Consider the following 24824-nt stretch of genomic DNA (forward strand, 5'->3'; position numbering starts at 1 on the left):
ATAACACGGATAGGTCGAACCCAAGACTCGAACTCGAAATCACGCATCCGTCAAACTGTGCCTGCGGTCCTGGTTTTTCTTCTTCCTCATCTTTGTAAGACATCCCTCGAATTACCGAGGCCAGTCCCGGCGAATGTGAGTTATCCGTGTCGCCTACTGTATACATGTAGGCTACACAATAAAAGTAAGAATCTCATTTTCATTTTTGTTTGAACTTGACATGCAATACGAGTGAGAGGAACCTGCATGGATGAGATCTGCCAAATTCGTTCAAACATTTCTTTAAACTAAGTTGATTAGTTATCTAACTTCACAGGGAGAATATCAGATAGGACCAAGCCAAGGTAGTGGAGAGACCTGAAAAGTTTTCAGATACAAAATCTACAAAAAAGAAAACTCCTAAGGAGACTCAAACCAGGGTCACCCGCAACATGGTCCAACTAAATGGTACCAAAAGTTTTAATACTGCTCCATAAATGTTGACAGTCCAGAAAGTTCTTGCTGCTACGATGTAAATAATAAAGTTTGATCTGCCAAACAAAAGTTCAAAGTTTTAACCCCACCGGGTCTCAATTATTTTTCATGTCCCTTCTGAAATAGTGTCTCAGCCTGGCGTCCAGAAGGGGACTTTTGACCTATACCTATTTGAGTTTTGTTGATTTGAGTGAAGTGAAGCACATTGACACAATATATATAATGGTCACTTAGTTCTGGGGAAAAGTAAGACAGACAGAACCAACAGAAGGAAAGTAAAGAAATAGAACCTACAAGTGGTGCCTGCCTACATGTCTGTAAGATGACCTAAATTAGGGCCAGTAGGGTGGAGAATTAAAAGACAACAATAACAATATAACATTAGAAACAATGACAACATTAACGTAACAGCACCTGACAGGGCATAAAATTAACAGACAAAACCGTCAGGTGAGAATACCAAAGCAGTTTATTTGACACAAAAAATGATGACAACAACAGACAAACGTACCAATTCTATAATTAGAATCTGTGGATGCTACATGTAATGGCATTGAAGGAGGTCAAGTACAAACAGGATACAGATCTGATCTGAACAGGTGTTGGAAAAGTGGAAGTTAATTAGAAAAATTAAAAAGTAACGATTACTGAACAAAAAAAGCAAGAGGAACAACTTTAGGCTTCGAGGGACCTTAGGGCAGAAACGAAACCACTGAATGAATCAGTCTTTTGTCTGATATACACATAAATCCATGCCCCTTTTCTCAAATAAATAATAATTATAATCGGCAAGAGAACAAGGTTACAAACAGACAAAATGTCCAATATCAAAAACCCACTGAATTCTACTGTAAAACTTGAAAAAGTGCTTTCAACATTTAGCATCTATTTGAGTGATATCTCAGTCGTATTATCACATGTATAATATATATATATTGATGAACAGGATCAAGTTTACTGAGAATGATTTCTTGAGAGGCAGAAATGGGAAAAGCTTCAACATGCTCTACGCATACATACCTAGTGAATAGTAGCAAGCAATGACAGACACTAAAGCCGAGTTGACATTTAACACAGAGGTTGGGCCATATGGACAAAATGAACAGATAAAAGCAGTTCATGGCAATGGGTCAGGCGAAAACACCACAAGACATGTTTCCTAAAAAACAATTAAATTCCCTCAGTCGAAAAAAGAACACAGTTCTTTGAACGCCTTCAGCTGTTGTGAACTTTATATAAAGAAATGACAAATTAATATAAAGTCCAAAGCAGAAATCTCATAAATTTCTACCATCTACACTATCTTTTTCCACTCCAGTTTGAGGTGAGCGGGTCAGCTGTATTGAAATAGTAATCTGGGTAATATAACGTTTATAAACTTTGTGCAATGATCATGGGAAACTTCAACAATAAAAATCTTCTAAAAACACCTGAGACCAAAGCTTCAGGTCCCTCTCATAATACATGAACATTTTTCCAAAATATAATTGGTGGTGGTGAAAACTTGATACAGCCAAGTCAACGCTAACAATGATTTACGCCAAAGAGACGCACTGCTCACGTTTAAGCAGAGAAAGCAACGAGGGGCACTGTGATACAGTACAGTACAGCACTCTAATTATCTAAAAAAAAAAAGATAATAGAAAAAAAAAGCTCATCATAACAATGAAACTGTTGGGAACAATACGGGTAGATGTATGTTAAACTAGTACAGAATAGGAAAAATTACATCATATCAAAACCAATAAAGCACAGGGAAAACCTGTGTGTACTAGGACTGGCAGTCGTGTTAGTACCATGGCGCAGTCAGCAACTGTTCTGTTATAGCACTGTGATCGTTTACCTCTCTTCGACAGGCCAGTGCACATCTCCACTGAGTGGACAAAAGCTATTGTCTAGAATGGTCTACAGGTCAGGGGTCAGTTAGGAGATTCTTCTTTCAATATAAGATCTATTCGGCACCGTTAAAGGACCCATCACCAATGTTTTTCAATCATTCCATTCACAAGAGGTGTCAAAAAATTAGAAATTCTAAGGGGTTGAAATTGTTATTAACGCAATGTCAGAAAGAACAATAAGAGTGAAAAGAATAGAGAATGGATGAAAAAAATTAATTCAATGAGATTCAGCACGCACCAACAAATTGTATCTTTGAGTCAGACCTTATCCGAGCACTTGGCTCAAAAAAATTGACGTCATCTGGAGATATTTTTCTTTTGAGACTTGTATATATAAGAACAGTTCCAGAATACAAAGTAATCTTTGAGTAGTTACAGTATGTAAATGAATTTATACACAAAACTAAATTTCATAAACTAATTATGAAGACAACATTCTTGGCAAAAGTAATGAAAAGAACCAGCAACCCAAATACCCCTCTGACTCTGACAATCGCATCATGAAACATGTACATCTTCTAAACATTTCTCAGTTATCAGTTGTAATTTGGTAATGTTCTAAGGGAAAAAAGTACAGAGAGCTCTCCCCGACCCCTCTAGGTAGCACGGAGCCTACCAGTCTCAAAAACCTTTGTCGCCCTGACCATAACAGTAACTGGAACTTCTATCTTCCACAGCACAACCTGAAACGTCACCTCCCTTAAAAATCTTCTGCAAGATCACAAGAAAGTACAAGTTCAGCACCCACGCTATTCTCCAGCAAGGCTATATCACGAAAGAGCGGAGAAAGCCCATGACAAAGACACACAGAGATGGAGAACTCGGAGCAGCTATAGGGACCCACAAAAGTACAAAGAGGAGAGCTCCCATAGACCAGGGCTCAGAGCACTCGCAGAAAAAAATTGTATTTCCTGTAGACTAGAAGATTTCCTTGGAGCTGACTGCTATAAATACCAGAATGAAATAGATCCCATAGATTGCATCAAAAGGTTAGCAACATAGAAGAGAAAAAGAGTTCAAAAGCTCAAAGTGCAATGACACACCTCTCTGGAAAAGTCAAAAACATAGAAAACCATTTCAAATTCAGTGTTTCTCAGAAAAATTAAGCAGAAAAACACAGTTCACATTGAACCATAACATGACACTCTTTTATCTGCTTTTCTTATGAACTCTTACATCATCTTGTTCTGCTATGAACTTTATTACATCTACAGTCTTTTTTATACTTTGAATACCAATATGACAAAATTCATTTCACGGAAAATCTGAAAGTTTCTGTAGTGCTAAGAGCCCTGCATTAGTTACTACTACTAGAGTTGATCTAGACCTCGTCCTCGTGTGACTCAGGTGCGGGCAACTGTGCGGGCTGTGGGTCTGTCTCCATGAACTGGTTGATGATCTCCTGCATGGACTCTCTCAGCTCCTCGGGCGGCTCGTTCTCCTGCTGGACCTGGGAGTCCTCGTGGATGGTCGTCTCTTCACGGCCGTCGGGCCCGATGGTCGTCTTCTTGTGAACCTCTTTTTTCATCATCAGCCTGGGAAAACAGAGAGAGGGAAAGGTGTGGATTTGTTCTTTATGAGGTTCAAGTCTTTTTTATCTCATAAGGTCATTAACAGGTGCAACCTCTTGCACAACTTCCATCTATGACAGGACTGAGCCAAGAGAGTGGAAAGTCATGAAAAACTCCCAAACTAACGAAGTTCAACAATACTCTTTTTGAATCATATAACAGGGTCATCTGTACCAGTCATGAAAATTTGTCAAGCAATTTTACCAGTTTTAATGCCCTACAAGACAAAGATGTCTCTTCAAAAGTGGACAGCACTTTGGCCCAGGGTGAATGCAGAAGAAGAAAGAAAAATGTAAACAAAGATGGAAAAAGACAGAAAGAAGGCACAGACTATCCAGTTTTTTCCCCCATATTCACCAGTGGGTAATCTGGAGAAATATGGTTAAAAAACCTTGTATCTTCAATCCTTCTACTAAAGAAACCATCTTAGATTAAAGACAAGCTTTTTCCTTGATACAAAGCAAAAGTATTGAAAAGGCTTGAAGTAAATAAAACCATATCTCATGGCCAATTACCTCGCCTGACATCCCCCCCCCCCCTTCCAAACCTCCCAAATAAACACATACAAATTATACGCTGGGGGAATAAAACACTCTTTTACAGTTTATGTTAAGTTCATTTTAAAAAGATGACAGCACATCTTGACACAGTAGTGTCGTCACCAGTAAGCCATATGGTCGAGAATTGTATAAACAAGGATCAGCTAGCAAGCCAGAGTTTTGTTTTTGTTGTTTTCTCGGAACAAAAGGGTAAAAAAGCCACAGGGTCCAGGAAGGGGCAGGAGCTCACCTGTGGGTTTCCACTTCATCACTGTCTCCTTGAGCAGCAGACCCCCGGGACTCATCTCCTGTTTTAAGGGTAGGGAAATTTTCAATGAGCATTTGACAATTAAGAAACGTCTGTAGAATACTTTTATAAGGCATATTCAGCAAATTATTTTAAGGACAGTGAATTTTGATATCTATAATTTAGATGAGGCATAAAACTACAATGTGTTGTACCAAGTCTAGAATAAACATTAATTTTAACCATGATTTCATCTTAATGATATCAATATAAGTAAAATCATGCTCCATTAAATTAAGTTGTTGCCACAGCTCAAGCAGGGAAACCATACATTATTATAAAAAAAACTTAGGTGTGGTTTGATGAGTAAATATACCAGTGCATCAATCTGTAACGCACACACACATGTACTCACGCATAGTTTAGTTTAGTTTTGGTAAGAGTTTTACGGCACTTGCAACACATTAAGGTCATATAAGTGCTGAGTAACAAGAGGGTAACAAACACGTAAAAGGAGGAGGGGAGATAGAGACGATAGATTTTTTATAGGAAAGAAGGAGCAAATCACAGCCGAGCACCCGTAAACCACCCACCTACTCACGCATACAAGCACAAACTCATGTGGACACTTAAAAAAGACTAACGTATACTCATACATACACGTGTTTAGGCTAGCATTATGTATTCCTTCTCTCTCTTTCACAGACATGCACATCAGCACCCACACTCATTTAGTTCCTGTCTTTCCAATTTCACACAAACGCAAGCACATAGGCACACTGACACACTAATGTATATATACTCACACACACGATTTGACTACAATTTATGTATTCTATCTGTTCTTTCACAGACACTCATACACAATTAGTTCCTCTCTTTGCAATTTCAACATCTCTCATAGTGTGAGCACACCCTTGCTCACGGGCCCACAATCTTAGTAAAATAATCAATGTGTTTGAATGAGAAGTGAACTTTTTGCAAACTCTGTCAGTAACCGAACAATCCTCAGTATGAAACCTCTGGAAGTGACACAGCATACAACGGGCAGGACAAGACAAAATATATATAAAAGCATGCTCAGAACTGGGCGTGCGATGGAAACATTGACTATACAGTCAAAACATCAATCAATCATATGTGCAGAAGTTTGGACCCGAGATAACATTAGTTTTACCATGTTACTGTCACAAGAAAAATGAGCAACACAGTTTGATCTTGCCTTACTGTCTAAAAATCATTAGTACAGCTCATTTTTCTGGCATCAACAACCGTATAGAGAATATATGAATAGTTCTTTATTCCCATATATGCACGTGCAGAGTAGCAACACGGGCAGGGCTATTGATATTGGGACTTCGCCAACCAAATTCTTTGATTCACAAACGAGACATCATATGAGTCCAAACTTTAGCATCATGCTGCATGATAAAAATGGTATTTGTAGAAGAGCTGAGAGACAAAGATGGGGCGGAGGCGACGAAGGGGACAGGTGTTCTGGATGCAGTGGAATGATTTCATGCCTTTCTGAAACAAAAATAAACCAGCTATTTACTTGTACTTGTCTTTGTCAAACAGTGATGACGGCCCCAGCTATCACAAAAGACAAATCTGAGTCAAAAGACATCATGCTCAATATAAAAGTGAAAAATACAAAAAAGGCTATAACAAAAACAAGCAAAACTGCAAACAGCAATGTACATATACATGAGGACTGACATTTCTGCAGCAACAAAGGGCATTTGTAACAGAAAAGAACACAGCATAATAATTTGAACAAACTTTGTCACAAAAAGTACTTGGAACAAAAGTTTTTACAGGGATTACAAATAAAGTATACTGAAAGTGAAGTAAAGACCAAAATGAAACATAAACCAAGAGTTACAGTAATCTTTTTATCCTGCCTCTCCTAAAAACGGAACAAAACAGAAACATGATCCGTAAGGAGGAAGGGCTAGGGGGCAAAAGGCTGAACATTCTGAAATTTCATGAAACAATAAAGAAAATGTGAACTCTTTGAGGGACTCCAAATAATTGTTAATATAATATTACATCAGAATGTCATAGCATTTGAGGGAAGAGGAAAGACGGAAAATGGTAAAATTTGATAAAGGTGCAAGATAAAATATCTGGGGAATCAGAAATCCAGACTAATCACAGATGATCACAAAAAAGCAGACATTGAAAATACAAAACATTTAAGGACACATGGGGTGGGGGGATACATTCACATGTAACAACTCAGGTTGGAAAAAGACACAGACAATGATCAAATTAAAAAAACAAAGTAATAAAAAAAGGGGGTAACATGTCAACCAATGGGAGAGATACAGTAACAGCGAATACTGGAAAAACAAATGGTCCAAAAGGTGAAACAAATGGGCCACACTAAGAACAAAAAAGAACAAATGTCGACCTGTGGCACATAAAGTAAAAATAAAAAAGGCCACAAGCCAAACAAAAGAACGATAAAACAAAAAAAGGCATTTGTGCCCAGAAGTGCACTGAAGTCACATCCAACGAGTAGAAGCCACGACATGGATAGCTCTATCCCGAGCATGTGTCAAGGTCAAGGCCAGCACCTGCTCTCTCTTCCTCCTCTTCGCTCGTGTGAGCTTCGTGAACAGCCCTCGTACCTGCTGGGAAGACACAGAAAAGCTCAATGCATTTCTTTAGCAACCAAAGACAAGCTAAGAAAAGCAACTAAGATTAATTAGCAAGCTGAGGCCTCCATAAATATTAATTTACCAGACTGGAAATAAATAAAGGGGAAAAAATGGATTTGAACTATCGTCAGTTGCAAAAAATATCACTGTGCCAAGCAAGCAAGGAAAAAAAAAACCTATAAAGAAAAGCATCAAGTATTCACTACTTTCACTATTTGTACATTGAGAGGAGCAAATGTGTTACATGAGACCAAGTAAAAATTAGTTTACCACAGTTGGAGAATTGTTAATTATTCCATTTCAATTAGTGAGCATTTTACATTGTTGTCACTTTTATACCGATATTTGACATAAAAGTTACCCAAATATTGCATGGGTTAACGATGTCTCACATGAAGAAAGCTCTTCTTTTTTCTTGTATTACAGAGAAAAGCCATACTGTACTGTATGCAACTAAATAGCTTTCCCTACACAGAACTAAAGATATAAAGAGATAATACCACACAGACAGGAACAAAACAAAACAAAACAAATGTACCAATACCTCAAAACTAAACCAACCACTGATAACTGTACTGACTACCACCATATACCACAAATGTAGAAGAAAGGAAAAACAAACAACAGAAAATTGACCATAACATTACAATACTAATTTTGGTTCATTATGAGTGACTTAATGAGGAATGAAATCACAGTCATGAGTTCATGAAACTAATGAGTATGAAAGGAAAGCGAACTCAGCTGACACTGAACACCCAAAGCAGAGGAGAACATGCTGGTAAATTTTGTAGGCTTTACACAATATAAAAAAAAATACTTGGTAGAAAACTCAATAAATAAATGACTGTTAGAAGTTGAGCGAGTATACGGGAGGCACAGCAACATGATACCAGCACTTAGTGCTGCGACAGAAACAGCAAAGGATAGCAAAGGACATATAAGACCTACAAGAGGACCCCTCCAACCACCCCAAAAAGTTAATGATCAGAGAAACTCTTTCTTTTGGTGTCAAAAAACTTAAAGTTTCAAGGGCTAACAACAACAAAAGTTCTCACTGTTATTACATTGCCTCTACACTCCAGGGATAAATCCTTGAGCTCAAAAGAGCCAAGACAGAGTAAAATATCTACTGATAAATAAATCTGATCTGTTGTTTCAATTTAGAATTTGAAAGAACAGTGTGATATTTGTACTAGTGTTAGTTTGATGTAGGCATGAAATCAGTGACTGGCTTTTCACCCGATGTTGCAAGACTGGTGCATAATGATGCTATCACATCCCTCACATCAGAACACCCTATCTAAAACCTAAAGATTTACCAAAACAGAGGGGAAAGGGAAGGAGGAGGGGCACAACACACACATGCATTTACATAAAGTTCGTCTCTCCCGGTACAAAGCTAGTGTTAAACTAGAAACCAGAACAATCTTAATTTTGACAAAGACAGGAACACAATGAGCTTGGTCTCAATGGAGAATGAAAGTTAAGCAACCTCAAAAGCTTCGATAGGATCCGGCATTTCTCAAGTCTTGTGTCGAAGCAGAGAACATTTTCATAGCATCAGTGTCAATCTCTAGATATACAAATCCTTTAGTCTGTGAAAAGGAGGGTTTTTTTTTAAAAGGCTTCCTGATGACTTGATAGATTTATCCAAAATGAAAATATTCCCCTAAAAAACCCCCAGCTGAAATCAGTGACCCATTACTGGCAAGAGACATGGTGACTTTGTTACTTTAATCACTTTGTTACAGACCATTAATCTACTATCCTATTTTCATATTTGTGTCATCTGAAGGGGAGAAGCGACCCTTGATTTTGCCGTTTTGGGTCAAGCTATGCATATTGAGATGTTGGCTGATTTTTGAAGATCAATCAGTTCTTCGTCTAAAAACAGCATGGAGACAATAGAGAAAGTCTTTATTCTCCTCGTAAATTGCCATTGAAAACATGAGGGTGGGCTAATATAGTGAATTTTCACAATATTTGTTGTTTTTCGCATTTTTCGCAGTTTTTTCCCTACTCCTTCCTTAGTTTTCATCCTTTTGACATGAACTTTCAGGCAACATAGATGGCAAGGCTGCCATCAATGTAACAGAGAGATATTTGCGAAAAAAAAACCCAAACATTTTTCCATTGGCAAGCGATTACGCAACCTAAATTTAGAAAAGGTTTTTTATACTTTGGGAAAATTCTCACATTTTTTTTCTTTTGCACTCATTGAAAAAAATTTGCTGTTACGCTGATAGAGTCTGGTTCAGGTATACTCTCACCAAATTTGGTTAATAAGAAAGCCTTAGATTCATTGTTTATTTTCAAGATGGCAGCTGTTTCAATAGCAACCGCTGTAGCTATGCCAAAATAAAATTGCATATCAAGAGATTTTTTTACTATGCTTAACTTATATATATATGTGTACTTCAGATTTGACCTCGGGCAACAAACATAGAAAATGGCCCTTTAGGGTGGCTCCTCCAGTTAAAGATTGTTCATTTGCCTTGCTTTTGATGTTAACAAAATCCATTTAATCTCGAATATATATCCAGATATTTGTGATTGAAGGAGGTGGGGACGCCTGGTTTCAGAGGTAAAATTACTGAGAAAATGGCCGCCAAAGTTTGGTGACTTCCTTAGCTTAACAGTCCTTGGAAATAGCAAATTTAAATTTGTTGTGCCGTTACTCAACATTTTTCCATAATATCCAGATATAAAAGTGTTTTTGAATGAACATACAAGGTGTTGAGCCCAAAAACAAACATTTGAAAAAAAAAGTCCAAACTGACCGAAAAATGCTGATTTCTTAGATTTCATTATTTTGACAAGAGCCCGATTTCACCACTATGCCTCACATTTTATTTTCTATCCTGTGAAATATCACAAAGAGCACAATGTCAGGAACAATAAGCTGTCTAATCCATATACGTCTAAGATGTAATCAGCAACCCTGCTACATAACCTAGTCCAAACAATGGAAAATAGAATATTTGCAAAGTTAGGACCTATCTATAGAAATAGAAAATTGTTGGTTGACACTGTATTATGTTATAAGAAATAGAATATCTGCATCAAAAAAGCATTTCGAATTAGAATACATAGCCTATATTTGACATTTGGCAGTAAAAACATGACCATTATTTCCCATGTGTTGAAACTCAGAACTACTATAATCATGGCACAATGACACTTTTCTTAGAAAAAATCTTTCACGAACTTGTTCTCTTCTAATCTCCATTTCAAAAATTAAAAATATGAACTACGGTTACTCAACTTTGTTCAGATCTGACCCGTAGTATAGGACAAAGGTATCTTTGCATTAACAAACAAGACTTACTTTAAAACTCATCAGCAACACAGAAAGAAATAAAAAAGAGGTATACACACACAAAGAGGAATGTAAGCACAGAGCAACTTAGGAAAACTCATGTCAGTGGCACGGCTGAAGGTGAAACTCGTGAGATGAAAAAGAAAACATATTGATATGAGCAGCAATGAACCATGACTTTGATGAGAAACAGACTGCAGGTACAAAAGAGTTTGCAAGTATTCGTCCACTGCTGTATGGGGGATGATAACTAAGTACGCTAATGACTTTTCACTTTAAATGTTAAGTATTTGTCTCTGTTGGACTATACAAATGTACTGAAACAACCAAGACAAAATGATGGCTGGTAATTATGGTTCCAAATCCAAATCATTCAGAAACATTCACTTAACAGCCAAAATGTTTTCATGGAAGCGATAAGACTTTAATATTTGCTGCTTGATACATAAAAAGGAAATTATCTGATAATAGAGACCTCTAAATCCACTGATAAAAAATTTTAAAATAAAACTTATATAAATTTAATCAGAATAATTTACATTAAAATGTAAGTTAAGTTCAACGCCACAACTTCTAAATCAACACTAACATTTTATCCAGAAAATAAACTTGATTTACAGGTAATCAAGAGAGTTTCAAGTTCATACCTGTCTCTTACACTTCAACTGCAGCTATACTCCATAAAAGATAATTTGTCTGTTAAGCACAGCTCTCTTACAACAACTGCAGTTTGTTTCTCATGAACACGGCAAGCAAATGAAGAAAAAAGCAGTCACTACAGCAGTTACATAGTTCCAATACCTCTATAATAGGATGTGGTTGTTGTAGTAGATGTGGTGGAGGTGGAGCTGAGACCCATCAGCTGGGAGGGAGGAGACTCTACACCTGAGGGGGATGTGGAGGAATATTTCTCTTCTTTATCAGAACCCTGGGAGAGCTCGGGGGATGAAGAAGATTTGGCTTCCCTTTCTTGAAGTTTGGCTTTTTTCATTGCTTCCCATTCTACCATAGTGTAAACTTTTTTTGTCTCTTGGTAAGGACCCCATGCCATGAAGGGATTTGGTTCTTTTTCAGGTTCTTCCCATTCAAAATGTCTTGGTGAATCTCTTTTCAATTTGCTTCTGTCTTCAAATGGGTTCGTTGAATGAGCCCCGGTGCTAGAATACTGAACGGTGCTTTCTGTTTTTTCTTCCTTTCGTTTGTGATGGAAAGAATGTGATTGGTGGTGGCTTTCTTCCGATACTATGTATTCAGATTTCTGAGATTTCTCTCTAGTGCCAAAGCTTTTCTCCGGAGCTGCTCCTGTCTTATGAGCCTCAGTAGACTCTGCTGAAACTTGCATGATGTCATGGGACTGGCTTGAGTCTGTGTGAGACTCGGACATAGATTGCGTTGTACCCCCAGAACTACCCATACTCCATGCTGCTGACTCGACAGACACCATCATCAAGCTGTCATCTGGCCGTTGTTCCTCTTTTTCTGCATCGTCTTTTGCTTCTTCTTTGCTGACATCAAGTTCAAGCGAGTCAGCTGAGGTCTGTGATGTCTGCATCATGTCCTGGCTCCACTCATCCTGTCTTTCACTGGACTGACCACCACTTGAGTGCCCTCCCAATTCCAAAGAATCTGTGGATCGGATCATTCGGTCATCCTGCTCCTGTAATGAATCCGTGTCAAAACGAGTGGAATCAGAAGACTTCAGAATCTGCTCCAGCACCAGCGAGTCTGAGGACAGTTGCATGATTGCTTCTCCAGCCAGCGAGTCTGCGTCCACATCAAAGTCTCCAGCCGAGGGAGGTGGTGCTGCTCGGATGGTGTCTAAGTCAGGGCCAGCAAAGACGACACTGGATGTCATGTCGGTCATCTCAGATGTGTCGCCATCCAGGGAGTCTGCGTCACCCTCATGACCCAGTCTGGCACCTTCGCTGAGAGAATCATGATCGATATCATCCTGCTCATCCCCTCCAAGATAATCCCCATCTCCATCTCCTTGATCGTCTCCCATTCCAACTTCACTGAAGTCTGAGCTTCCAAACTGACCAGACTGCAGCAAGACACCAGATTCCAAAATGGACACAATTTTCTGAGCCTCCACCTCCAGCTCGCTGGCTACAGCAATTTCCCTTTCTAGTCTCTCAAACTCGTTGAGAGAAGTGCATGAAGAGGCTTCACTGGGTCTGGTGGAGCTATCCAAAGAGGATTTCTTGTCGTCTGAGTCGTGCTGACACTCGTGCTCAATTCTCTCAAAGTCGGCCAGAGACGAGGACACAGAGTTGCAGGTAATATCTCCCTCCTCTCCTCCTGAGCTCTTACTGCCACTGCTCTTCTTGCTCTCCTTCTCTACAGAGCTTGATGAACTAGATATGACCAGCTCCTGCTCAATTCTTTCAAACTCTGCTAAAGATGAAGCAACAGATCCACCACCTCCTTCAATCAGCTTTGGGAAGCCCACGAGTTTCCTCTCGTCATACGATCCCCCTATCACATCTTTTTCAACATCTCGGTCTATAGAACTCAAAGAGCTAGAAATAGGAATAGCTTTCTCCAAGGCCTCAAATTCCTGAAGAGATGAAGAAACAGAAGACACCACCTCTTCTTTCTCAACCTGTTTTCCGAAAAATCGGAGGTTGCTGACTCCTGGCGACTGCTGAACACACACATCTGGAGAGCTCCCAAACTGATCCGAAAGACCAGCTTCTGATTCCAGTTCTTCTCTCTCAATCATCTCAAAACGATCCTCATCTGAAATTTCAGTGATGATAGAGAGAGCAGCCCTGTCTACGAACTCGTAGCGGTCGCTGTCCATGGAAGATTCACTTTCTCTGTCTTTGTCATCAGGAGTTGAAGACAGTTCCTGAGATCTGTCCATGCCCATATCTTCATCCTCCTCTGTGTCATTGACATCTTCAGCCATTTCATTCTGCTGTTCATCTGGGTGAGACACCTGTATATCTGATGTAAACGAGGATGTCATAGACGCTATCTCTGCCAACCGATTATCGTCATACTCTTCATCCTCATCATCAGCCTCTGCTGCTACAACAGTAGCAAAACTGTCTAAACTAGAGCAGTCTGGGCTGATTGGGCGTTCCACAAATTCAAGATCTTCTTGTCGAATGTCATCCATTGAATCCGATCCAGAGCCAAGGTCTACATTCACATCTTCAGGAAAATGACTTCTGGTACTCTGTGTGAAGGTAAAGCCTGGTTCAGGATCAGCTTTCACTAAAAAAGGCTGCTGTTCCGCTGGTTTGGGTTCTGTAAAGCCTGTCTCTTCCTCTTCTTCTGGAGCAGTTGGTGTCAGAGGTTTTTCTTCTTCAGGAAACTCTTGTACAATACCCCTGCTTGTGGAAGACTGGACCACATTGACCATCTGTCCAAAACTACTATCAGACGCAGCGTATTTTGCGGCAAAACCAACAAATTCTGGGCTGTCTTCTTCTTCTTCCCCTTCTGGGCTATATTCTTCTTCTTCCTCTGCATCTGCCTCTGGACTCTCTTCTTCCGTTTCTGCCTCAGGGCTAGATTCTCCTTCAGTCACTGGACTCCCATCCCTATCTTCTAAAACCTCTGGTGTGTCCTTCCTCTCTTCCTCAACATCAGACCTCCATTCTTTTTCTTCATCTGGTCTGTCTTCCTGCTCCTCCAAAACCTCTGGACTTTCACCTCTCTCTTCCTCTGTCTCAGGGCTTGCCTCTGGTTCTTCAGTAACTTCAACTTGCTCCTGTTCCTCTCGGTTAAAACGATCTTCATCATCTTCTGAAATGCTTTCTGGCTTGGGTGAGACAGAATAACCATAAAATTCATCTTCATCCACTTCTTTGTGTAAATGCTGAGTGAGGATGATGCCAGGAATGTCTTCAGAAATCTGTTTCACAAGAGTCACACCTCTGGACTGGGACTGAACCTCAGTATGACCTTCCTCCTCTTGCACAGGTGATTCTTCTTCTTCTCTGTCTATTTCTGCATCATGAACGTCCTCTTCCTCTACATCATCCTCATATTTGTATTCTTCCCGAGTTTCTGCAACTGTATGTTCTTCTTTGACCAAAACTGTCTGAGTTTGTTTCATTCCCTCAAAATCCCCTTCCTCCTCCTTATCAACTGGAGAAGGTTCTTGAGAAGACACTTTGACTTTCACATCTTCAAGGATTGAGTCGACAAACGTGATGGCTGTTTTCTCCAATGCTGTTGCTTCTGCTCCAGGGGGCTCTTCACTATGTTCCTGGGCCACTTGTGGGGGAGTGACAGTTGTAGACTGTGATAAAGGAGGAGTGAAGAGTCCAGACTGTGGAGGTGTATACATCCCACTCTGTGGAGGCGTGAAGTTGCCCCCAAAGAAGCCCTGCCTCAGTGCATCAGGAGTTGGGGACAACGGCCTGTCCAAATCTGAGTACGAACCAGAACTCACACACAGCAAGTCTGGGGTGGGAGATTCTCTTTCGTATTCCTCCTCTTTAGAATATCTTTCTCTCTCTTCATCCTCCTCCCTTGTTTCATCCTCTGACTCATCATCAGCAGGAGGCTCTTCAAGCCTGATAAGTTCCTCTTCAGGGCGTTCCTCAAACTCTTCCTCCTCTTCTTCAAGCTCCAAGTCTTCTTCCCCTTCTTGAGCAGCCATGTCTGGCTCATCTTGTAAAAGTGGTTCAACCCCGGCGACAGCGTAGCCTTCCCCCACGATTTCATCTTTCTCTTCAAAGACTTGACTGAACGTCGCAACAGGAACGTCACTCTCTAAGGCTCTTTTCCCATGATAGACAGATTCTTTACTATACAGATACAGCTTCTGATCTTCTTCCTTTTCCTGAGTCTCAATAGTTGAAATATCTTTCTCAATGTGGACCCTGAGCTCTTCTTCTGAGGCCTCAGCCCTTAGAACATCTTCTTTCTCAGTTTCGATGTCCATTTCTGTTGGCGTAGTAAAAGTCAGAACGTCACGCTGCTCCATTTCCTCAAACTCATACATTTGAGTTGTTGCCTGCTGTGTTAATACTGACTGCTCCCCATCCATGGAGTCTGACCTTTGCTCTTCTTCTGAATGCTGTGCGGTGTCAGGCCTAACCTGAGAGGTAGTTGATACAGAGGGCTGTACTGGTTCTTCAATTTCTGACTGACCCTTCTCAGTTTCATCCTCTGGCTGTTGGACATCAGGCTTTGCCTGAACAGGAGCAGCCACAGATGGTTGTATGGGTTCTTCAATCTCAGACTGACCCTTCTCCGCATCCTCATCCGGCTGCTGGATATCTGGCTTAGCCTTATAAGAGGCAGCAACAGACGGCTGGATGGGTTCTTCAATTTCAGGCTGACCTTTCTCTGCTTCATCGTCAGGTTGTTGAACGTCAGGCTTCGCTTTGTGCGTAGAAGCAACAGATGGCTGTATGGGTTCTTCTATTGGTGGCTGACTGGTCTCTTCTTCTTCTGGCTGCTGTATATCAGGTTTTGCCTTGTATGATGAGGCCACAGAAGGCTGAATTGGTTCTTCTACTTCAGGGTAGCCTGTACCTTCCTCAGACTCTGCTTGCTGGATATCTGGTTTGGCTTCGTATGTAAAGGAAACCACTGGATGGATGGGTGCTTCCATACCCTGAGAGGAACTGTCTTCCTGCTCCTCTTCTGGGGGTTCCACTGCCGGTTTTGCCTGAGTGGCAGTTGACTCTGATGCTTGGATAGGTTGCTCAACTTCTGGGGGTTCACTTCCTGTGTCTTCTTGCGGTTGCTGGACATCTGGTTTTGCCTCATACGAGGAGACTAATGACGGCTCAATTACACCAGGCACAACGCATTCAGGCTCTTCTACAGTTTCCTCTTGATTTGGAGAAAGCCCAAGGGCGGGTTCAGCCGCAGCTATCCTATCACTCTGAATATCATCATACTCTGGGATATAATCAACTTCTGTTGGACCATTCGGGAGAGCATGCTCTACATCTTCCATCACAACCTGATCAGAGTCTGTGGTCGGGAAATCAAAACCTGCAGCTGGACCCGCCAAAGAAGCCTGCTCCTCCTCCTCATACCTCTGCTCAGTGACGCCTACAAACTTAAGCTCAGATGAGAGCTCAACCTCTGGAGAGTTCTCCTCAGATTTCAATTCTGCAACAGAGGTTTCATCATGAGGAGAACTCATGTCATCATCCTGTAATGTTGTATCATCACCATCTTTAGAATCAAGTCTCTCGGAATGCTTGAGCAATTCCAACCTTGAGCTGGCATTGAACAAATCACTGCTCCTGTCAACTGTCTCCGAGCCCTCTCTTGGTGTTGGGACAGGCGCGATGGGAACTGGCGGGGATGGACACACGTCTGCACCAGACACCAGAGGACTTCGCAGGGACATTGCTGTACCATGGGTTATCGCAGATGCAAGCGTTTTGCTTGGTGACGAGGCATCAGTTTCAAATACATCATCTTCTGGACTGGACAAAATCGATTTCCCAGCTATTTCAATGGGTCCCTGTTTCTCAACAGTGTCGGGGGAAATGTCAAAAGCTGTGACAATGTGGCAAACACTGCCACTGTCTAAATCATAAGAGGCAGCAAGAAGAGTCGGCTCCACAGAAAGTTCTGAAGATGATGAAGAGGCTTTATAATCTTCTACTGACTGCTCTGACACTCTTGTACAAAGCCGGTCTGTCTGGAATGTGACTTTCTTCTCCACTGGAGGCGTTGACTTCAGGGTTGTATCATCCTCTTCTATTTCATCCACACTTGGTGTCTCTTCAATGGGGGACAACTTCTCCTCGGTGGAATCTCTTTCTGTTTCAGAGGATTCATAAATTTCATTGTCTGCCAGAGACTTGCCAATGCTGTGAACAGCCATGGGGAAGTGTGTTGGGTGGGCTGGAGGGAGTGATATGATTGACTCTTCATAAGTTGTACTTAGCATTTTCGTGCCTCTCTCTCTTGACGGAGACAAAGAGCGATCCTCCTCGTCCATCGACTCCTGAAGCAACAGCTCCTGCTGAGCCATGCGTGACTCTTTGCTGACCACACTGACCACCTCTGAACGACTTGAGGATGAGAAGTGGCGGTGTTCTTCCAATCGCATCTCATAAGAGCGATTTGTTTCCCCAAAGGTGAACATAGATTCCTCTTCGCTTTCATCAAACAGTAGACGACTTGACCCGCTTCCCATTTCATATTCACTGTCTGTCTTAGGAGTCTCAGGGAACTCCTGATCATACACCTGTCTAGCTATCTCAGTTCTGACCTGCTGTCGGCTTTCCAGTATTGTTGACAAGACTTCCTCTTCGTGAGCATCATCAATTCTTTCATAGGGTTCACATGCTGCCATTGCGCCCATTGCACCGTCTTCAAGATCTTCTTCCTCAATCTCTTTTAGGTGAGAGCTCTCTGCTGTTTCAGGAATAAGCTCAAATGTGACTCTGCGAGGTGTACCCGTGTCGGAAGAGGCTCCATCATCATCCTCATAAAACCTCTGGTCTAGGAACTCCTCATCCTTGTCTTTGTCCCGTCGGTAAAACAACCCCATGTCAATTGACTTTTGAGATTTCACTGAGGACCTCTGCTCTTCAACAAATGACTCAGAAAACTGCCGTTTGTACTGGTGGGCTATTTCCCAGGGCAGCTTGGTGTACTGCCCAGTACGTTCATCGTAGACCTCTACACCACCACTGTCAGAACTACTTTTAGATGACGTGTCAGACTCATCCTCTGATTCATCCGACTCCCCTCCTTCATGAGGAAGCAGTTCATGAGTCTCAGGTTCTGGTTCAGCCACAAACTCCACAGACTTCTCTCTAGCTTCTGCCTCGGGAGCGCCAATATCATCTGATGGTTCCACTGCTACTACTTCCTCTTCCACTTTTTTCAGATAACCAAAGTCCTCATGTTCTTGGCGCAACTCAGATAGAGTTGTAGCTTCTGTACTTGACTCCTCGTAATATCTGTGAAATGAACCCTCTTGTTGATACTGGTCTGGAAAATCCGAGGTGAGAGGTTTCTCTTCCAAATCTTCGGGTGAAATATCTCGTGTCTCTTGCTTCACCAACACAGGCTTTGGTCTGGGCGCTATTTCCACATTATCCCCTTCCTCCTCCTCCTCTCTGAAGCCAATGTTTTCATAAGCCATGAAGGCCTGAGCTGCTTCAGACACAACAACCTCTTGAGTCTGAATAACACCTTTGTCATCTTTCTCTTCATCTCCTTCCTCCACTTCTTCATCTTCCACATCAATGTCTTCCTCATCCTGGTCATCTGCTGTACCCAAACGACACAGCTCTGGTTCTAATTCAGTGTCATCTATTTGCTCCTCCTCCTCCTCCTCCTCTTCTTCTTCATCATCTCTCACTTGATATACCTCCTTTTGTTCTTCTTTTACTTCAAAAGAGACAGTCCCATGCCTTTCTTCGACAGTTTCTACCTGAGTGTGGGAAGCTTCTTCAAATCGTTCCTCATGCCCAGCTAGCTCTACCGGGGTGGGATCAATAATTTTTGTATCTTCATCTTGCTTTGGGGACACAGATGGGGCATCAAAGGTGAAAGTTGGGCCAGCCGCTTGGGCTAAAACTGGAGAAAACTGGTCTTCAACATCGGTCTCCTCCGATACTTCTTCGCTCGCTTCACGGATTTCAACATCTACGGAAAAAAGTTAGTGCAAGTTGTTGTTTTGGGGCTCTGTGGAAAATTTCCGCTATGAAAGTTTGTGATTGTGTAGCCCCTGCATCTTATCATAACAATGGAGCTCACTACTGATCACTGCTTTTGAAAGTGTGAATGTTTAATGGACATGATTGGAACATTTGGCTTTAGAACATCAAATGATGTGGAAGATGAAAACTGTGCTATTAGAATTAGGATTAACACTATCAGAAACTGGAATTTGGAAAAAGCAACTCAAAACTTTAAAGGCAAAGGAAACCATGCAACCAAAACAAAAATCTAAAGAAAAATGAACCTTCAAGATAATTTTTTGACTGTGATTTCAGTGTATAAGCCCTTTGAACTAAACAAGATGTCCATGGAAAAAAATATATGAGTACTTTCAGAGTCTGATAAATAATGAATTACAAAAGACAAAAAACATAGAACAGTCAGGCGGCACATGTAAAAGTACCTTGATCATCGAAGTCATCAAGCTGGGCGACTTCCGAGCTGGAGGAACTCATTTTATCCATGGCATGAATATCCATGGCGGCCACGACATCTCGCCTCTCTTCTTCTTCTTCCTCTGCTACAGGGAAGGAAGCAAGAGCAACACACAAGTCTACATTATACTTTCTAATCAAGCGTAAAGAGAAGGGAACAGAGTGCTTCCAGGAGGATTAGGATAAAGCTAAAGCTGAGAACCACCCTTCCCCCTTTCCCTGTTTTCTAATACGACAATCAGGTTAAAAAAAAAAATCCCAGCAGATTCAAGTAGGCCTACTGAGAATAACACGACTTCTGCATAGTAGTATTGTAAGTCTCTACAACAAAACCCAAAGAACTTTAAAGAAAAACTTCATTCGGTTTTCGATCAGATCCTACATTTCAGCCCTTCCAGGATACACAGTTTTGTACATCAATAGGAACACCAGGTAAGCCAAAGAAAGTCCGTCAGACGTGCATAGGGCATATCATGTTGAGGATAAACAGGATTCAGTTTTAGAAAGGACAGGAAGCAACACTGAAGAAATTTTGGAGAACAACACACACAGAAAACACGCAAGTGCATGCATGCACATTTGTATGCATGCACACACACACCCACACAAATGAAATCATTAGAAAATGTATAATTAACAAGAACGTTAGGAATATGACGTCTTGCTGTAAATGACAGCTGTCATAAATCGACCCTGGTTTAAGAATTGACAAAGCCAGTTTTTTAAAAAATGTTAAATTTAACAAGTGAAGGAGAAAACAGTTAATTCAAATAAGATTTTCATCTTCCGACACAAAAAAGAAAGGAAATACTAAGACAGTTTGATAAAAAGTCTTTCTACAATAAAGGCTATTTGAAAATAAATATACTTTCTTCATGGACAAGCCATTGATGTCTGAAAGTTAGCAGAACAGCACATTGAAACGGCTTGAGTGGTGAGGAATTCAGGGAACCAGATGAAGGAGAGAGGTCATGCAAGAATTTCAAAGCGAGAAAAGCATAACGATGAAGAGAAATGGAAAGCAAACAGGAGTACAGTTGCAGGAAAAAAAGATGGGGGAATGAAAGAGATAAAACAACATGAGGCAAGCAAGATTTGATGGTCTCCTCACTGCTTTGTTGCAGACAGGTATAGAGCTTGCTTGTCAAGCAAGAGTGCCCGGTGTGAATACTGGTTCAAGACACATATCTTGAGGGTCTTCCCAGAACCTTCATATAATTCCTGATGATAGATCCTTGACTTTCTCTAACCGAAACTAAATACTTGCAGTTGTCCCGTACAAGAAAATTATTGTAAATACATGCCGATTCCATACAGGTTAAAGACACTTGACTGCTGAAAGATGAAAAAGAGCTGGCCTGATAGTGCTTGTTGGCGAGGTAAAATTACAATTTACTTGATTCCAATTTTAAAAACTGGTGAAAGTCGGGTATAAGAGAAATCTCTTTAAAATTGAAGTGGCAATCTGTGAGAAAAAAACAACATGTTTTAGGTGATAAACGAAACAGACTGTGTAAGTGAAAACAATCTAGGGCATTTAAATAATGAAACAGCCCGTCACCCCCCTCCCCCCAAATAGGAACTAATCTCCTCATCAAATCTTGCTTGTGATGCTAGTAAAAGAGACACATGATGCTCAAGATCATGCAGACACATACAGTCGGTAACAAGAACAGAGTGCAGAAAGAAACATCAATCTTTGCACTGAGATCCGCATTAAAAGTCAAATACAGCCACACTTAAAAGTCTATGAACAGACAGAAAGTAGAAGGGGAAAGTTGTTTCCATGCACTGTTGAAGGCTGAGTAGGAAAGCTCTTCTTCCTTGTGGTAAGCACACTACTGATACACAAGAGTCTCGGCACAACTCAAAGATTACACACATCTTGTACCATGTAGTTTTGAATCCACCTGAGAAACAGAACAGGTACCTACAAACAGCAACAACGATATAACACTATGACCCAAACACATTCAGTTGGAAAAAAAAAGAAGAAGCCGGTTTTCATTACTTTTTTCAAAACCAGAAGTAACATCGAACAAGACAGTATTTCTTTATAGACATGCAAAAGCAGAGACAAAGTATCGTGACAAGCTGAATGTCGTTAAAGCATACAAGAATACAGAAGCCAGGGCGAAAGTAGTGCAGTCAGAGAAGGCACAGAGAGAGAGAGGACAGTGGGCTGGCCGGACGTTCTTCTCATCACAAGCATTTCAGAGTACAAACACCTGGACTTGCAGTAATATCGAGAGATACGAATATCCATGCAACCAAGGCAATTTGGTTGAGCACTTATGATTCTAGGAATTCAGGGAAGCTATTTTGATTGAAAGCTTTAACTTTTTCATGCTAATTTGCCATGCAGGTGAATATACTCGGTGTTTTCTGTTCTTACAGTAGAATTCAAACAAGCATTTGAGCAAAATGAGTCTGCAAAATTCAGACCTTGTGCAAATTAAAGAAAAAAGGAACAAAAGGAAACAAATCTTTCTGTTACACTTAATATTATTCACTCGGGGCAAAGGAAAACTTGAAAAGCACAAAAAATAAAAGCATGCTTAAATATGCGTTATAAAATCTACAAAGCTTTTATTTAGAGGGGAAAAAAAAGGTGGTGGGGGGACTGAACACATGGTCAGGAATACGGGACTGGTCTCAAAAGCAAAAGGGAGGAGGAAAAAATAACTCTTTGAGATATTAAATAAATGGTGTTGTAAAAAAAGTGGGGATAGGGATAAAACGGGGGTGGGGTAAAATGGGAAAGTGGGGTGGGGGGGTGTAAGGGAATAAGTTAGAATATAAGAGGCACCTGCATGGCTATGACCAGCCACTGGATGGAAAGAGTGGGTGGAACCACAGAATGAATGATACAGAAGCTTAACCACTGCGACAATAGATGACTCACTGCTGGCAGTGGAAAGATGCTCTGATGAGTGATGGACTCACCTTCAACACCACCGGAGACCAGGTCAGCACCAGATTTTAACTCTTCCTCTACCACTTTGGGGCGAAACTCATTTGTGGAGCAGCTAGCTTCTTCTCCTCCCCCTACAATCTCAATCTTTTGAGAAAACATAACAGAAGTTTCCGACCTTTCGTGAGAGACATGAGAGTAGCTAGACTTTTCTGAGTACTGTTTCTGAACAGACTCGCAGGATTCTTCTGAAAAGGTCATGAGAGAATCGGAAGTTTCCATTTTTGCCTCACGGGAAAATGATGCTGTTTCGAGATCCTCCATTTTCTTAACATCTTCAAGGGCCGAGATTTTCCAGCTCTCCTCAAGCTCTTTGTGTTCCTCCCCATGTTCCTGTACCTCCTGTTGGAGTTCGCCTTCTCCGAGTTGATGTGTTTCTGAAAAGCCAACGAAATGAGCTTGAGGAGAGCTATACTCGGCCCTGCTGTCGAAACCTTCCTCCTCTCGTGTTTTCTCTTTTCGTTCAAATGTGCTTTCCTCATTTGTCTCATCATGACTCAGCACCTGAGACGTGCGTTTTGAGTCATCAACATTCTCTGACTCATATCTTTCACCTTCTTCTTCTTCTCCTTCTTCCTTCTCAAGTTCAGACAGCTTAGAAATTTTCTGCAGAATATCCTCCTTATCAACAGCCTCTGCATCCTCCATTTTCCTCAAGTAAGCCTCGTAAATGTTATGTCGGTCCTCAAACTCATCCTGTGAGTCGGCAAGAAACTGATCCTTGAGGGGAGAGTCCACCCCATCCAGGGGCTGACCACTCTCCGAGCTCACGCCCGACATTGTGTTATTCTCCCCACCGCTGGCATATACACGGTCTAGGCCTATCATGAGGGCAGCGTCGCTTGAGGCAGTTGACTGGGCGTCCACTTCCACACAGGCTCTCTCCAGCTCTTGTTCCCACTGCATGGGAGAGTCTGAAAAACATAAAAGATTGAACAGCACTCGTTAGAAAACATACAGGATTGACATTCAAAATTGATGAGAGTCTTAAATATACAACAGTCAGTGTAAAAAGAGGGATAACCTTGCCCACAAGAACTAATCTGGTCGAGTGGGATCCACAGCATCCCAGAAGAAAAAAAAATGGGTTTATAAATTTCTTTAACAGGGAAATGAACCCAATTCTTCCACATGCATGGCAAGTAGCCTAAAAATTACACCACAGACACATTTAACAAAACTAACTTGCATGTAAGTTGGACAAAAATTACTATGTTGTCATTCAAAGAGACACAAAGAGTAAAAAAAAAAAATCCTCAATCTCAGAGACTTTTAATCTGCATTAATGATATTTGGCAGCATTTTTAAAAAGCTACAAATATTTTTACAATATTCAAATGCAGACAATAAGATATGAGCACAATATTCAGGAAAACAATTTTTTAACTCCAAAAACAGGCAAATACATTACACTTCTTATTCAATTTGTCATATAATACAAACGAAAATAACTTAACATTTCTCAGAGATGGGCATGTTAATGATTAAGTATTGATCAGTACAAAAAAAAGTTTGGTGAGTCAGCCTATATGTATCTTTTCTAAAGTACAAGTGTAAAGTATAGGCTCTTCGTTAATCCAATATTATATCATAGGCTCATCATCGATCCAAAGTAAAATCTTCTTGCTAAAACAAAAACAAAAGGAAACCATCTCCTAGCTATAGAACCTGAGCTGTTATAGCCACCTTTTATGGTTAAAGAGCGTTGCCTTTAATGGAAATGAGAGCTATACAGAGAGGCCCCCATGGCCTAGAGGCCAGTAAACAATTCTCTTGACCTTTAGAGCACCACATTGTGTGGTTAGCTTTTGGATTAGTGGCCTTTCGTCCTTGAGCAGAGTATGATTACCATGTGTCAACACAATGTGCAGCTTTGCAATGACCAGTAAAAGTGTTCATCTATTGAACTTGCTATTTTGATTGTTTGATTGTTATTTCTACCACATAACACCAACATTTTGAAACTATAAAATAAAAAATTGATTTCAGTTCTTTTTGCGAAAAAAAAAATGATCTTAAAACAACAAAG

At 40.8% G+C, this 24824-nt stretch overlaps 1 protein-coding gene across 8 annotated transcripts in view; it reads right to left on the bottom strand.

Annotated features, from left to right (window-relative positions):
• Window positions 1-920: 920 nt before the first annotated feature.
• The window catches only part of LOC101845664 (titin), a gene marked incomplete at its 5' end in the record, with an annotated part of 180624 nt that continues 156720 nt past the window's right edge, over window positions 921-24824 (bottom strand). For all 8 annotated transcript variants that reach the window (XM_035970907.1, XM_013085006.1, XM_013085002.1 and 5 more), the window contains 6 exon segments: window positions 921-3907; window positions 4733-4790; window positions 7312-7368; window positions 11519-19312; window positions 19791-19907; window positions 22768-23709. In XM_035970907.1, coding sequence (XP_035826800.1) covers window positions 3694-3907; window positions 4733-4790; window positions 7312-7368; window positions 11519-19312; window positions 19791-19907; window positions 22768-23709 — 9182 coding nt within the window.

This window comes from Aplysia californica, unplaced genomic scaffold (genome assembly GCF_000002075.1).
Source record: "Aplysia californica isolate F4 #8 unplaced genomic scaffold, AplCal3.0 scaffold00014, whole genome shotgun sequence".
In the NCBI taxonomy this organism is placed as follows: domain Eukaryota; kingdom Metazoa; phylum Mollusca; class Gastropoda; order Aplysiida; family Aplysiidae; genus Aplysia; species Aplysia californica.